At 41.2% G+C, this 16,514-nt stretch overlaps 1 protein-coding gene across 12 annotated transcripts in view; it reads left to right on the top strand.

Annotated features, from left to right (window-relative positions):
• The window catches only part of PDE1C (phosphodiesterase 1C), a 602,480-nt gene that overhangs the window by 310,037 nt on the left and 275,929 nt on the right, over positions 1 to 16,514 (top strand). For 6 of the 12 annotated variants that reach the window (XM_014739137.3, XM_023639480.2, XM_070264802.1 and 3 more), the window contains one exon: positions 13,118 to 13,144. The exons of the other annotated variants lie outside the window; for them this stretch is intronic. In XM_014739137.3, the coding sequence (XP_014594623.1) occupies positions 13,118 to 13,144 (27 nt within the window). The remainder of the gene's footprint in view (positions 1 to 13,117; positions 13,145 to 16,514) is intronic. 12 annotated transcript variants of the gene reach the window in all.

The raw sequence follows: 16,514 nt of genomic DNA, 5'->3' as shown, positions 1-16,514 counted from the left end.
AGGCACGGGAGGCCTTGGCACTTCGAGGAGAAGTGAGAGGTAATGTCGGGAAGGAGGGCAAGGGCCAGGTATGACACATGAAATCAAAAAATATTTTCTTTTACTCAAAATTATACACATTCATGATTTAAAGAGTCAAGTATTTGAACACATTTTACTACATTGCACACAAAAATATGTTTGAGGTGTTGCCCTTCATATCTTCCAGAGATCCTTTTTTTTTGGTACATATAATTGTAAAGAGTTTGCATTTTATCCTTTAAGTTGTAAGGAATTGTTAAAAGGCTTTAAACTGGAGAGTAACAAAATGAGATTTGAATTTTAGGATGGCTATTCTGGAAGAATTGTGGAGGACGATTGGAGATGACACTTAAGGCCTAGAGACCAGTTGGAGAAGGTGCCTAAGTTGGGGTAGTGCCACTGAAGGTGAGAGAAGAGGGGGCGTATTTGACATAAAAATTGACAGAACTTAGTTTTGGAGCAGAAAGAGAGAAGGAGAAGTTGTCTTCCATGTTTGTTTGGCTTGGATGTCTTAGTAAGTTTGGTGTCATTTGCCTTGTTAGGGACCATGGAGAGAAGAGCAGGCTTGGATAGAGTAGAATGATAAACTTGGGTTTGGACATGTTGAAGTGGAGTAAACTCTGGAATGTCCAAGTAGCCGTTGGCGATAGCAGTCTGGAACTGTGGCGAGACCTCTGGCCTGGAGTGGTGAGTCTGAGAGTCATAGTTCTGAGTTAAAGCCGTGGGAACAGATGACCTATGGAAGAGGAGCTGGATCTGAATCTCAACTAATAAGGCAATTCCAAAAGAATAATTTAAATAATTGTTGATTTCCCCCAGATTACACATTTTAATGTTATTAATTGGTCTTTTCACTCTCCCATTTAATTGGAAATGTCAGATGGTTCAGCATATTTTTATTGGACTCCTATTCTGTGCCAGATACTGGGAGCTTCAGAAGAGATATGAAAACATCAGAAGAAAAGCCCTACTCTCAGAAAACTTGGAGCCTAGTTAGGGAGACAGAGAACTCTGTATACATGTGAAAAGTTAAAAAACAGCAATAAAAGGCTGGGCAATAATTAATTGCTAAATAAGTGATTTTGACACTATGTCCTAGGGATCAGAGAAGGAAGACATTTGCGTATGAGGGATTATTTTTGTCTTTTTTTTCCTGATAAAGATCAATTAAGTCTCGCTGAAGTATGTTCTTAATGTATATTAAAGGGGAGAAAGAGGTGAATGTCAAAAAGAATGAAATTTTCTTTACTTGAATACTAATGCAGTCTGTTAGTACATCATCACTTGCTTATCATAATTTGGTTGCGTTTATTAGCTAATTACAACTCAATATTTAGCAGTGAAGTGTTTGTTATTTTGACTAAGCTTTACAGCCTCTGTCGGTTGGGAAGCGGCCCCAAGCAGAGAGATTTGTGCATTTCTAGCCCTGATTTTCTGTCTTTAATTTTCTTTGGCTCATAAAAAACTACTTTCCCTGGTTCCGGTTTCCCCATATGGAGAGAAAGTGCTTGTATGACCTGCCTCATGGCTTTTTGAGAAATGACTAAGAAAAATAATTGTTAAATATGAGACACATAAAATAGTCTATAACAGCTTTGGGAATGACCATCACAATTTCCCCTTAGTAATAAAAAATGAATTCCAGAACAAATGAAACGCTCTATTTTTGGAGAAAGTATACTGAATCCATGTAAAGCGTTGGTATTCTTCAGGCTTATTGGAGTGTCTTCTTTATTTAAAGACCTCTTGACAGCTGTTACTAAACAAAATAAGTGAGTCTTAATGAGGGTAAGAAAAACCTGTATGTTCCTAGGTTGTGAAATTCTGAAAAAGCTTAAGAGAATAATTTAATCAACAAGACATAATTTATGATTATAGGTAATGACTTTTATTTACATATTTGAATGAATACACACACACATCTGTATGCAGGAAACTCATCCATGACTCGTTCACTCAGCAAACATTTTTCTAACACTTACCCTGTGTCAGGCGCTATGTTAGGCACCAGGACACAGCGGGAAACAAAACAAAGGCTCCCTCCCTTAGGGGGCATTAGTCTAGAGGCAGAGGCTAATAATATTAAATATATAATCCCACAAGAAATTATTTACTGTGATGAGTGCCGCAAAGAGGTACAGGGTGCTGTGAAAACATTTAAGAGGGGCCCAAGCCTGGGCCAAAAATCAAGGAAGGCTTCTCTGAAAAAGTGAGATTTAGGCTGAGATCTGAAGAATAAGTAGGTATTAATTACATAAAGAGTTGAAGCAAAGATTCTAGGGTATTCAAGGCCTGGGAAAACACCATGCGAAAAGAGCCAAAGGAACATGGCACCTCAGAAAACAAAAGAAGGCCATGTGGGTGCAGCATAGATGCTGTGGAGACAGGAGGCTGAGGGCACTGCTGGAGAGGGGTTAGGTATTGCCTTCTTTTAGACCAGTGGGCCTTAGCAATGGGAAGCCATGGTAGGTCTGTAGGGGTGGATTTGAGAGCTTTTCAGGAGGTCGACTCAACAGGACTTGGACATGGGGGATGAGGAAGAGAGTGGAGTCTAGGATAACTCCCAGGTTTTTAGCTTGAGTCTCCAGGTGCTATTCACTGAGATTAAGAACAGTGAGGAGGGAACAAGTTTGCAGGTTTGGTGGTGGGTGGGAGCAGAATGAATGATGTAAGGATCATGAATTCAGTTTTGGACGTATTGAATATGAGGGGCCTATAAGATATCCCTGAGGAGATGTGGTGAATTCATGAGCAGTTGGATAAATGAGATTGGGAGAAAGGTCTGGGTTAGAGATAAAATGTACAGCCCAGCAAAGTAAGAAGAAAAAATATTGTATATTTATATGTGTGTGTGTGTGTGCCTGCATGCATGTTTGTGTCTGAATGATGCTAAATTAATAGTCCTATGACTATTACAAGTAGAGAGAACCAAGTTTAGCGTGATCCCCTAAAAAGTCTGACAGAAGGTGCCAGGAAACTATAAGTTTATATATATTTTCTCATTGGCATTTACTTGTTCATAAATGGGGAAGACCAGCTAGCAGTCAATGCACATAGCTTTGCGTGGAACCCTTGTATTGATTACTTGGTGTCATGCCCACCACAACATGGATTTAGAACAGAGACAGAGGGTGGGTAGGCAGGATGATTCTCAGTATTCCATGGGCAGAAAGAAACCATGACGCAAAAAGTCAAATGGACTGAGGCCCTCATCAAGGACCTTCTGAGAACTATAGGGCATGAGGCCAGGCAGCAAGACCCTAAGCCTAGAGCCCAGCCGACTGCAGAGGGGCCTGGTGAAGCTTGGCTGGGTGGAGGCTCCCTAGACCTTGCAGGAGGCCATGCTATTGTCTAGGCTCCTTCATTGGGCGCAGCCTCCCACTGCTGCTCCAGAGGTGCCCTCCAGTGGACACACCTGGCCTCTGTCTCTTGGGGCAGTGCACAGCCCTGCCATAGTGCTCACTCTCCACACCTCTGCCTCATTCATAGCCCTTTTCCTGCTCTTTAAGGTCTTTCTAAAAAGAGCCTTCCCTCTCTCTACTTCCACTCTTCTCCAAGGCCCTATTGCAGAGACCCAATATTCAATATTCTACTGAAATACAGCTTTCCTTTCTTTTAAGGCCACCAGAAGAGTGAATATTTAGACAATCAACATGAGAGTGCATTGAGTGTTTTGGCTGAAAGTCACTGTTGGACATCCAAAGAACATTAAATTCTGTTTGCCCAGATTCCAAACAACCAAAATGCTTAAATAACCAAGTCTTTTCTTACACTCTAGAGACATGCTGAGTAAATCCAGTAGTGAAAGATTAATTTTTGAAAGCTACTTCCAGGTGTTTTAGGAATAGTTCAAATTCAGACTAATCTCTCACCCCTGTTTTCCTCTAGCTCTCTGACTTTTGTCTAAGGATGGCTCTGAGGGGTCTTACACTACCTTTAAATTAACCCCCCCCCAAAGTATATTACATTTAGTATACTATTCCAGGGGGTTGTTACTTGGAAAGCCTGTCTGCTAAGGATGAGGAATGTAAACACTGTTGTGAATAGGGTCTTGTGTAGCTCATTTTTGAAATATAAGGATTAATTATCATAAATCAAGCTTCATAAATGTTGCTGAGAACTGCCATTCTGTCTATAAAACCACTGACCGAAATTAGTCATTCTTAAAAAAATGAAAGAATTGTTCAAAGCACCTGTTTCTGGCAGTCTTGTCATGGTTTCAGTGAAGGTAACTATAACTGAGGAGAATTTGGCTGGAATGCTCAACTGATTTCACTTGACAGTAGAGCTCAAAATGGTCCCAAGGAATGCATCTGCTACTTGGGTTTTGTTGTTGTTGTTGTTCTGTACTTTGGATATTGGCCCCATTTTTGCCATATTTAAACTGTTGAAATTTACAGAATCTGTGTCCAGAGAAGAGCCTTATACAGATGATGCTACTGTGAGAGAAAGCTTTAGAGGAAATAAGAAGGACTTCTCTTCCCCACAAGCTCTTGTGTTGACTTAAATTCTCCTGGAATTGGAAATGACCAAGAGCTACTTTCTACCAGGAGTAGATTTTGATAAGAGTTTTGAGGAAGGGAGTAAGAGAGGAGAGAGGGAAAGAATGCGACTGGAGTAGACAGGAAAGGATTGAAAAAATTAGGCTGGTCACTAAAGTTAAACTTGGCAGAAGATGCAGTTTTGGTTCTGGCTAAATCTGCATGGGGAAAAAATGAAGAAGAGCATTGAAGCAACTCTCTGAGTAATTCAATTCAAAAAAACCTACCCCTCCCCTGATTACAGAGATCTATCTGTGAAGAGTGAGATTTTGTCTTAATCCTTTGGATATATCTCCAGTTGGGCAGTGTTGTCACAGATGTTAAGAAATATTTGTTTTCAGCCTTTCTCATTGATGTTTATCTAAATAGGAGCCAGGATCCCAAGAAGGAGGTCACAAAAATCTCTTCCATTCCCACCCACACAGTTTTGCTGTACTTATAACACAGCAAGTGGTTTTAGTAAATATGTGAATAGATGAATAAATCATTTATGCAAATACATACTGCTTGGATTTCTACAAGTGTGACATTTACTTTCTATTTTCTTTCTCTAAAAACCTCTCCATATTTTTTCGTTGGTGCCACTGATTAGCTTATTGCCCAGCTTTTAAGCAGTAGATTTTTAGCTAGAGGGAAATAGTGCTTGGTCTGCTCAAAAACCTTGCTTTCCAGAGGAAGATTTCAGCTTTCTTTGGGGAGGGGTCCCATTTGGGGGCCTGTCTGACAGTAATCTGAGTGCTGGAATTTTTAATCCGGGCCCAGAAGAGAAGCAGGCAGGAACAGGAGATTGGGATCCCTGTGTCTGGCCAGCTGTCTGCAGGGCTGGGGAGAACAATGAAGAGACAGGCCTGCGGGAATGTGGGAGCAGCGGCAGAGGTGTGGATTGGCTGTGTGTGAGTTGGGGCCATTCCAGATGGGAGTTGTTTAGTTTGGGTTAAACCTCCTCGAAGATTTCTCTTCTTTCCACTGCCCAGCCAGCACTAGATAGAACCACATTCATTTGCTTCCAGGAGTGAGTTAAAAATTGATCGTCTTATTTACAGCTCTGTTTCAGATTAGCATTCTCTCGTTTTTCGAATTCACTCTCCCCAGCCCCAAACTGCACTGTGAAAAGCTTCTTTCATTTGACTTTGATCTTATCATTTTGGGTTAAACATACTGGAATTTTATACTTTGGGAGTTGCTGTCCCTGAATATGACTTTCCTTTTCTAAGAGGGCTGAATGAAAGGGCGTGAGTCTTTAGGATGATTTTCCCCAATAGAAAACCTAGGAGAAAAATTCTCTAGAAAATTCAAAAAAAAAGCTCTTTCCTGATTATTGAGTTATTCCAGGTAAAAGTGAGTTTATGTCATTTCATTATTTTTTATTTTTTGTCTTGCCTTGGATCTTTAGCCAAGCAGGAGAATAGAATAATTGCCCCCATGGATTTCTCTTCTGTAGCTAATCAGCTAAAAACCTTTGAGCTGGTAAGAGAAGAGAGTCACTTTCTCTGGTATCTCCCACCCGCTCCCGATAGTCTGCCAGAAGGTGCCAGGAGACTGCAACTTATATATATTTTCTCATTGACATTTACTTGTTCAAAATATGGGAAAAGCCACCAAGCAATAATATACATAGCTCTGCAAATCTAGGTTTTAATGTACAGATCGTGGAAGTGAAATCACTGGTAGGAATGAGAAGAAATGTACAAGGACCCTCGACTCTCAGTAACACATCCAGTAGTTCATACAAACGATTTAAGACAGATTTAGTGGATGTTTCTAGAGATAGCCAGTTCTTTTCAGTCTGCACCCCATGTGCCAATGAAAAATAAAACCAGAGGCTCAGATGACTGTTCAGAGCCTCCCTCATTTCATGGGTATTTGTGGTATTTTATCTCGGTCTTCTTTCCCATGAGTGAGCCGCATGTGACCTGAACTCATGAGAACTTGTAGTTAACTCCATGAGTCTTGCTGCTAACTTTGTTTTTCTGAGTCTGTCCCCCCATCTCCTCTCCCTTGAGGGAACTGAGAACGGAGGTTTCCACAGCTATCTGTACACTGGCAGTGGTGGTGACCTCGGTAGGGAAGGCCAGAGATGGGACCTGATGGGATCTGGAGCAGAGTGAGTCCTCGTTGGCCAGGAACCCCAGAGGACACTGAAGGCAGAAGTGGGATTCTTGTTGTGCGTGTGCAGTTGTTGTCTACTCACCTTTCTTTACCAGAAAACCTTCTTGTGCCCTACTGGGAGGCATCTTGCTGTCAACTTTGAAACTGAGCACAAATTTTGGTTTTTCGAAGCCAGCTTGTTTGAATATTAAGCCTATTTATAAACCTCATTATTCCAGCACCCATATGGCTCTTACTCAAAGACACTCACTTTAAAGAAGTGAAAGCCTGCCAGGCACTTCATAATTTAACATTAGTGCTGAATGGACTCTCGCTGATCCAGGCTATCAGGAATGATTCCCAAATCGTCTGTTTGACTTTGGAGTTTGTGAAACTTACGTTTGACTGCAGGTGTGCTCAGTCTCCGGGAACTCCTAGCCCTCAGAAGGCAAATAAAGCCCCTCACAACCATCCTTGCTCCTGCTTCACTGTTGTCTCTTGCTGTTTCCTTGCTGTCTCTACTCTGCCCCTAGGCAGGTCCATGTTTACTGTGGACAGAATCACCCCTTATGCTTTCTTAGTTTCATCCTTTCTCTCCCTGATTGGGACCAGGAGAGGTAAAATGAAGTTCAGGGTCTAGCAGCTTCTTCTAGATGACACAACTATGAAGAGCTTTGAGGAACCTTTTTAAATATTGGGGGTCAGTGCTCTCTGCTCTTTGATGATGCTCCTGTCTCTGTATCCTCCTGTCAGAATGTGATCAGCTGGATGTAAATGGACTGAAGCCTTCGGGGGGGGGGGCGGGCGGATTTTCCAGCTCCTCACTCCCCCTGTTGTGTACGTGTGCACACATGCACACGCACACAACATTTGCTACTTCATGGGCAATCCACAGTTCCATAGAAACATTCCAGACTTAAACAGACATTGATTTTCAGTGAAGACCAACGATCTTTTAATTTGCTGAAGAGATAAGTGGATCCGGGTCAATCAGTCATGCCAGTTGTAGCACATGGTATCTCTGCATTGAGTTACATCTTCTGGGGATGCTTAGGCATTCTGTGTAAACAACTCACTGGGCTTCAGTTTTTAGGGAATTATTAATAAAAAAAAATCTTCAGTAAAAGATAATTTCAGATATTTCTGAGAATTATAATGGTCTCTCTCTCTTATATACCTAGTTTTACTTTCTTTTTACCTGCCATCTGAGAGATGGCCCAGGTTTGACATTGGAGGGAAGTGTGTGGTTCTGCTAGGCTAGCTGGGACCCCTGCCGGGTGGGTGTCAGAGAGCACAGCCTGCAGAGCCCTTTGGGTGTGGCGGGGAGGGAACGCTGGGCAGGGTTTCAGCACCCCTTGCTCTTGTCAGGACTGAGATTAGCACCTGCTTTCTTTGTGGTTGAGTCTTCTAAGATAAGGAGAATTGGGAATATTCGATTTTTCTACTTTAGAAAGCAATCTTCAACCTTTTTTCTTTACTTTTGTAATCAATGAAAGGCTTTTTTTTCCCAAACAAAATTTGGAAACCTATTGAATTATAATACCATTATCATTTATGCAATGCTATTCTTATTCATACAGTAGCTGACTCTTTCTTGAGCATTTACGGGGTGCCCAGCACTGTGCAGAGTGCGGTACATTCAGCATTACATTGAACTCTTACATCACCTTGTGAGGTGGGTATTGTTGTTACCTACGTTTCACAGATGAGGAGTCAGGCTGTTGGGAAGGTGATGGAAGTTACTAAAGGTTGCACAGCTTATTGGACACAGTAAGTTAGAGAAGGGATTTGAGCTCAGTCAAGTGATCTGAAGCATTATGCTGTAATTGCTCTCTGTAGAAAAACAAAAACAGACAAACAAAGAATATGCTGTGTGTGTGTGTGTGTGTGTGTCTGTGTGTGTGTGAAGGGCAGACCCTGTTCTGGGGAACAGTTTGAAAAACACTGCTCAAGACCTTCATTGAGGTGGCTGCCTTAGCCCGGCCTCGTGAAGACCTGCCGTCTGCCTGAGCATGAAGCCGTGCTCCCTCCATCTCCCACCCTGCCAGCATTGCCAGAGCCCAGAGCACAACAGCTCCTGGTCATTCCCTACTTTCTACATCAGCTCAGTCTAGCTACATGGATCTTGAGATTTGTGATATATTGTTTCAAGTTTGAAAAAATTGTAAATGTTTTGGAAAAAATTTGAAAAAACAAAACAGAACATTTAAAAACATTCCCTTTGTCTTTCAGGTTATGAATCAGGGATAAATTCTGTTGAAGTTCTTAAAAACAAAAGGCCAAGAATAAACTAGATTCTTTTCCAGCTCATTTCCTGGGTTTGGCTGGAAAGAACCTAGTATGTTTTACTGTTGGTTTTGTTTGTTTTGTCTAGTGTCTAAGTTTCCTCCTGGCATCTTTTGACTTCTTTGCATAATTTCCTCACTTTTCTTTGAAGGCTTCAGAGTTTGCTTTCTGTCTCAATCACTTTAAGATTCTGTATCCTTAGACAACTTACTTAGCCTCTCTGAGCCTCACTTCCATCAAATAAAAAGTGAGGTTAGCCTCCCAGGGTCTGTAGGCAGTCACAGTGAATTAATTTATGTAACACGCATGAAACAGAGGAGATGCTCAGCAATTGTGAGCCCCGCGTCTTCTCTCATTATGTCCCTCCTGTGTGTAGAAAACCATGCCTGTGATTGAAGTCCTCGCTGCTTATAGTAAATCATTGCTAAACACAAGGAAAATTACAAACAAAGCAGTGAGCAATTTTTAGATCAGTTTCTTGATAAAAAAAAGTTTCATTCATTCATTTCACAAAAATATATCGAACAGCTGCCATTTGCCAAGCACTGTGTTAGGTAAGGGAGAAACACAAGCAAGTAGTGGACAAGCCATCCATCTTGCCATTAGCGTAACAGATCCTACCACTTGGAGTGATAAGTGCAATGATTTGTGTGAACCCTGGCCACCATGGGACACACAAAAGGGACATTTTCCAGTTTGGGAGGCGCTGGAAGGTTTTCAGGAGGAAGTGGTGTCTCAGCTGAAGGATGAGTAGGGCTCAGTCAGGTCTCACCGATCTTACCCCTCAAGATGATCTGTGAGTAGGCTCTTGAGGAGGATAATTTCCATGGATCTGCATTTTCTCTTGTGCTTTTAAGTGCAGACTTCCAACTCCATGGTAAGATGACACAATTTGGATTGGGTCTGCCTTGATTTGGGAACTGTCTGTGTCTAAATGGGGTGAGATGGGAAGAGAGAACTTTAGGACTTTGGAAGCCAAAAACCACGTTTATGAAGGTGGGCAGTGAGAGTCAGGAAGGTGAGTTGGACTGAAAGTCAGGTTTTTGGTCTCTGTTTCTTTGGGTCGACCAAACCTATAATCCGTATTTTGATAGGTGTGAGTGGCAGCCTCAAATGATTTATTTATTTTGCCAACAGACATTTGTAATGTGCCAACCATGTGCCAGTCAATGTGCAAGCCCTTGGGAAAGGTGCAGAGATCCATATGACATCTCTGACCTCAAAAAACTTAAAACAATGGACAAAGGCACTTAAAATTTTTAGAATGCCCTTTACACGGCATGCACAGTACCTGGAAAATTCAGTAAATTATGTGCTCTGAGATCATTCCTTTCATTTTATAGATGTGGAATCTAAAGCTTGATTTGGTATAGAGCTTGCCTGAGGTCTCACAGCTAGAGATGGGGGAAGTTGGGTTTTGAACCAGGTCTATCACGTTCCAGAGCTCTGTTGTCTTTCACATAATCAGAGATGACACAAAGCAATGCAAGAGGTGAGCCTTTCCTTCAGGTACCATCTTTTTCAAAAAAGTATAAATTTCATTACTTTTCTTGATTAACTCTGTATTGCCTGCTATCTCCCTCCACATCTGGCTGGACTGGGCTTGGCTGGGCTGGTTTGAGGCCAGTAGGCATGCCTACCTTACCTACTTGCCTCATACTTACACATTTCTCCTTGTTGAAATCCCACCCATCAATCAAGACTACCTCTTGAGGTCACAAAGCTTCCTGAGCCACCCTTTGTATTGCTTGTTAAAACAAAACAACACTTTAGGTACATGTCTTAACTTCTTTTTTAGAGTTAAAATTCTTTCAGAGAGTGGATCTTACAGCTATTATGAGGATTAGTGGTGTATGTTAAATGTTTGTTACTAGTAGGTGCTGAAAATGGAAGCTATTCTTATTTTTGTTCTTCTTTGATCTTTTTGGTTCTCCCAGCGGTGCCTTTGTGTGGTCCTTGGCAGAAAGCTGGGAGAATTCTATGGAAGCCAATCCCAAAGATTTTCTTCTTCTGGCCTCCAAAGACATCCTCTGCTGACATAACTAGTTGGGCTTCTGGATAGAAGCCAGCGGCACCCATCTGTCCCTCATGCCCCATTGCCTTTGGTCTTCACACACTCTCAGTGGGTTATTTTCCAGTCTTGCCAGAGTTTCCTTAATCTAGCTTATTAGAGTGTGGTGCTAACAAGGGCCAAGGGCATGGGTCCCACCCACAGCTCACTGCGCTCTGTGCCTATAGATGAGACTTATTCCCTTGGCTACTGCCTGGAGAGGGTGAGTTGTCACTGATGATGGGGTCTAGTGAGAGACAGTGGATTGTCAGTGTGCATCCATAACAGCTTTTGAAGGGAGTGCAAGGCAGTGTTTCAGGCACTGGGTTATAGTAGAGAACCACAAGAAGAACCTGCCTGTGGGGAACTGACATTCAGGTGGGTTATCTCATTTATTTCTCACCACGAGGTCTTGAGAGAGGTTCTTTGATTATTCCCACTTTATAGTTGAAGACACTGAGGCTCAGAGGGGTCGAATAACTGGCCCAACACTGTAGAGCTAAGTTCCAGAGCCAAGACTGGAACAAAGGTAGTTTGCTTTAAAGCTCAAGCCTTAACCCACAGTGTTAGTTGACCTTTCTCCCTATATATATGATACACTTCAAGCATGTAGATACCTCTGTATATTCACATGGCCCTATGTATGTGTCTATCTGTAGATGTGACTATGTCCTATATATTGTATATCTATGGATGTGACTATGTATGTATAGGTATATGCATATTTTTATACATTTTTTTCTAATTATAATCATAATGCTTACTTTTAAAAGCAAAATTCATAAAAGTAAACATAAAAGAAGTGATCCATTGACCCACCACCCCGAGACCATGGTTATCATTCTGGTGCATTCCTTTCAGATAAGTAGGTATCAGTATGTATCTCATGAAGATCACAGTGTAGGTTCTGTGTGCATGCTGCTTTCTTCACTTAACATCTACCACTGCCATGTACGTTTTCATCCAAACAGAGATGGTTAACAGGTTGTGGTGATTCTGAATTTGAAACATTTGTGGCTTTTATTTTTAAACATGTGACATACAGCTCTATTAGCAAATCGGTGGCTTGGCTTCCTGGGTGCAGTGACTGTAATGGGAATGGAGGTGTGGAACTAAGGACACCTGGGAGGCATTGCCCTTCCTGAAGATGCTACCGAGAGATGTAGCTTCCTCTCGCAGCACACCCTTTCCTCTAGGCCCCTCCAGTGAAGAGCCTGTTAAAACTCTTTTGAGAGTCTTCAAAGTCTATGAAAACTGATACCAACATGAAAAACATTGGGATACTGGGAAAATAAACTTTTATAGCCATTTTCTCCTTGAATGCCACTATGACCTAGGTGAGATAGCCAGGGCAGGTGTGGTCTCTGTTTGATAGATTAAGAAGCCCTATGCTGGAGGCTAAATGAGGACTGTAAATAGCAGAGATAGACTGGAACTCCAGCCACTTCTCCGTCCTTGGGAAGAGTTCTTTCAGGAGACTGAACCCACAGCTGAGCCATTAGCGAGTTCCTAATGCAGCTCTCGCCACTTTTGCTTCTAGACTCATTGTCTCCTTCCTCCCTTTTTCCTTCTCTGGATACCTTATATCTGAGCTTTTGCTTTAGCTGCCTGACTACACATTTACGTTTTAAAAGGCACATCTGTAAAGGGACTTCAGAGCTAGATGATGGGGATAATAGTGGCAATAGTGACAGTACAAATAGCTACGAGTTATTGAACATTTAATATGTGCCAAACAAAAGAAATGCTTTATAAGCCTCTGCCCATTTACTCCTCCACAATCCCATGAACCGGGTAAATGGAAGGGCTGAGATTTGAAGCTGGATCTTGCTGTCTTTAAAACCTGACCTCAACCAAGAGGCTAAAGTGCCCTAAGAGGGGAAAGGGAAGAATGTAGAGGGCAGAACTGTTGAGCTCTTGGGATGCTATTTGTAACTGTTAAGACTATGGTTATACACGTCTGACCACAATCTAACACAATAATCCAAAACTTTTAATTGAGCTTTGAGACCCACAAGCTTCACAGAAAGAACCTTCTACGAAGTGTCCATCCCTACTGAAGCTATCTTTTTCTAACCCGCTGCCTGCCACAAACCTTTTCTGATATGTGTTTGTGCTTCTTTTCCTACAGGAGGAAATATAAGAAAACGTCCCAGAGGTAAGAGTGTTTTTCCGAGAAAGGGGAGCTCGTTGGTTGAGTCATTTGTGGCACAACTCTTCACATGACTGGCTCATGGTGGACGTTCATTGTAATAAACAGTCTCTTGCTTCCTTCCTAGTGAGTTGTCTGCTTTATCTTACGATTGCTGTTGCTGCTGTAATTAAAAATTAGTTGCAGACATTTAGTGTGGTATTAAGTGTATACTTTCACATGAGAGTGGATCTGGTGGATTAAAAAGCTTGTTACCGCTGAGCTTTCTAGTGATTTTACTAAAACATTGACCAGAGAGGAACTGAGCTAGGGGTGGGGGTGGGGGGGTGGGAGGGTTGTTGAAACTTTATGGATGGGAACACAAAAGGGTCTTTAAATACACTTTTAGTGTTTGAATTCTCTTTTGCCTGAAATTTTCCTCCGCCTGATTCACTGACCCAGTACTGTTGAGCTCAAAGCATAGTTACAAATTCTTTTAAGGGCACTGATGTTTTTTCTGATTTATCTGTGGAAAGGGTAATTTAAAGTAGAATATCCTCCGTCATCACCCTCCATTACTCTGTTTTGTTGAGAAGAGTTTGGAAAGCACGTTCCAAAGAAATAGAGTTGCTTGGACATTTTGTTTGCCAAGCATTAGAAGCCCACAGTAAGTCTAAAAGGCTAGTGTCTGCTTTTCATTGATTGTATTTGACTGGTATTATAGCTTTAAACAGATTATATTCAGATAAAAAATCACTAATGCAATTAAAATCTGCCACTAGGTTTCAACAATGGTACTTTCAGATGACCACTTTAGTCTTACCTTTTCTAATGAGCATCATCTCATAGCAGAGATTCCTATGTCCTATGGTTTCCAAATAAAGTCAATAATTCAAAGTTGTGGTGTTGTAATTTGATATGCAATGTAGAGGTGCACAAATCATTGAGAGAAAGTGAACTGAAACTTTAAAGCTTCCTGAGGTTGCTATACTTTTCTAAATATGGTGAGCTTATACAGTTGGGTAAATGATTCTGTCTTGTTCAGGTTCATCGGGTTCATGGTAGTAATTGCATGTGAACCATTGAGCAGAGTGTAAATTATCATTCAGATTAGAGGGTATAGTAGTTATCAGTAATGAAAGGTAATTTATCATTTTCACATGTCGTTAACCTGGGGTATGAGATGTTTCAAAGTTGCTTCAATTTTATTTTAAGGGGAGATAAATAAATAGGTAAGAGGGAGTGAGAGCTGCTCAAACCTGTCAAGTTTCAAATTACTCTGTTGATTATTTTTGAAAGCATGTTTTTGCATATCTGACATGAATGCTGTTGCATTTTTTATTACATTGATGTAATAAAGAAAGACTGTCTTGTACCAGCTTCATTAAAATCATATGAAATGAAAATTAATAGAGCATTGGTTTGACCTCTTCTATTTTTAATCACATACATATTTTCATATGAAATAGATCCATGTCTACTAATCTATCATTCAGTAATAAACCATCCCTAAACTTAGAGCTTGAAACAACCATTTTGTTTTGCTCACAGTTTTATGGGTCAGGAATTCAGGAAGGACTTGGCTGGGGGATTTGTATCTGGCCCACTGCTGTGAGCTGGGGCTGCTGGAGATGGAAGATCCACTTCCGAGATCGCTTCCTCTGTCACATATGGGGAGTGTTGGTACTCCTTGTTTCTTTCTCTCTCTCTCCACATGGCTTTCATCCTCCAGGGTGTCTCCATGGAGCTTGGGCTTCTTAGTGCATGGTGGTCTCAGAGTAGTTGCACTCTCAGCTGGCTTCCTAGCCCATATCTTCCAAGACAAAAGGCATGGAAGCTTCTAGTCTCTTAATTATGGCCTGGGCCCAGAAACTGGCACAGTGTCACTTCTGCTGTATCATATTAGTTAAGGTATCACAGAACCCACCCAGAGTCAAGAGAAGGGGACATAGATTACATCTCTTGATGGAAGGGTGTTAAAGAATTTGAGGTCTTCTTAATATACCAAATTTCAACATTTTTCAGAATGATTTTGCTTGAGACCTTTACCAGGGATCTGTAAATTTGGATTATGTGATACCTCATTTGATGAATAGTAGATGCTTTTAACTATATCTTGATACTCCTGTCAGATGCTGGTCCGTTTGAATGTATTCTTGTCATTTGGTGATTAATTTGGGCTGGGAGCAGCTGTGATTCCTTTTTCACATTAGGGACAAGCATACTGTGTGGACGCAACTGGTTCGTTGAATTCTAAGTGTAGTAGTATGGCTTCAGTTAATAATTAGTCAAACAAAGCTGGTGGCTTCATGTAGGAAAACTAAATGACATAAATGTTCTGTTGAAAAGCTTTAGATCAGATAGGTTTGCTTTGGACATCAGGGAAGAGACATCCAGGATACAAAAATAATCTACCTTTGTTTAAACGTTTTTTTGCTAAGGTCTCGTTTCATTTCATTTATGTATTTATTAATCTTTCAAAGCCATGTTAAAGAAAAAAAAATCCGCAAACTTTCAAAGTCATCATCATCCTGCTCTAACTCAACTGAGACAGATATCTTCCTTTAAATTTTTTATGAAGTGCTGGGCAGACCTGAGTAGTCCGGGAGAATGTTTTGATGTTTGTGGTTCTACTGAGTCTCACTTTTAGCGTTAAGGGAAATGTACTCATCTCGTCCAAGACCAGAATTACAACCCAAAGAGTGATGTTATAAGTACTCTTTACTGGGTTGGCAAGGGCACCAATAGATAGGAGGTACGCTCTCCCTGCACAGAAAACCTTATTGGATTGGGCTTTAAATCAACTCGATTTAGAGGGAGCATCCTTTTGCCTTGTGAATGGTCTTGTTCACGAGGGCCAGTCATTCCAAGAGATTTACTGAAGTAGTGAAATGGTAATTTGACAGCTAGCCAGGATTATACCGGAAACCTGCTTCCCCATAAAATTCCCATCAGGTTGTTTTTAATACAGCTGCAGCTTCAAGTTATCAGGTTTGGCTTTGAAAAGTTTATATCCTTGAGAAAGCAGGCCAGACCATGTACAAAATAATCACAAATGCCTAGAAATAATCTTATACTTCTGGGCTGCCACTGAAGGAAGGAATTGCTGTCAGAAATAATGTTATAAGCTGACTATGTTAGGAGTGTGTCTGACACACACACACACACACACATAAACACACTCATCCCTATTTCAGTATGCTAGGGAATGCTGTGATTGATCAGCACAATCAGAGGCAGAGGTACAAATAAAGACATACGCACAAACCCGAGGGACCTCTGCAGACATACGTCCAGTTTTCTGGATTGTGGAAATACTTTGGTCAGGATGACCAGGAGTTGGAGTTTTGAGCAAAACCCTCATTAGTATGAAGGTTTTTGTTGATTTATTTGTTGT

This window comes from Equus caballus, chromosome 4 (genome assembly GCF_041296265.1).
Source record: "Equus caballus isolate H_3958 breed thoroughbred chromosome 4, TB-T2T, whole genome shotgun sequence".
Lineage (NCBI taxonomy): Eukaryota > Metazoa > Chordata > Mammalia > Perissodactyla > Equidae > Equus > Equus caballus.
The sequence above is the reverse complement of the archived record's forward strand: the minus strand, read 5'-3'. Positions and strand labels throughout refer to the sequence as shown.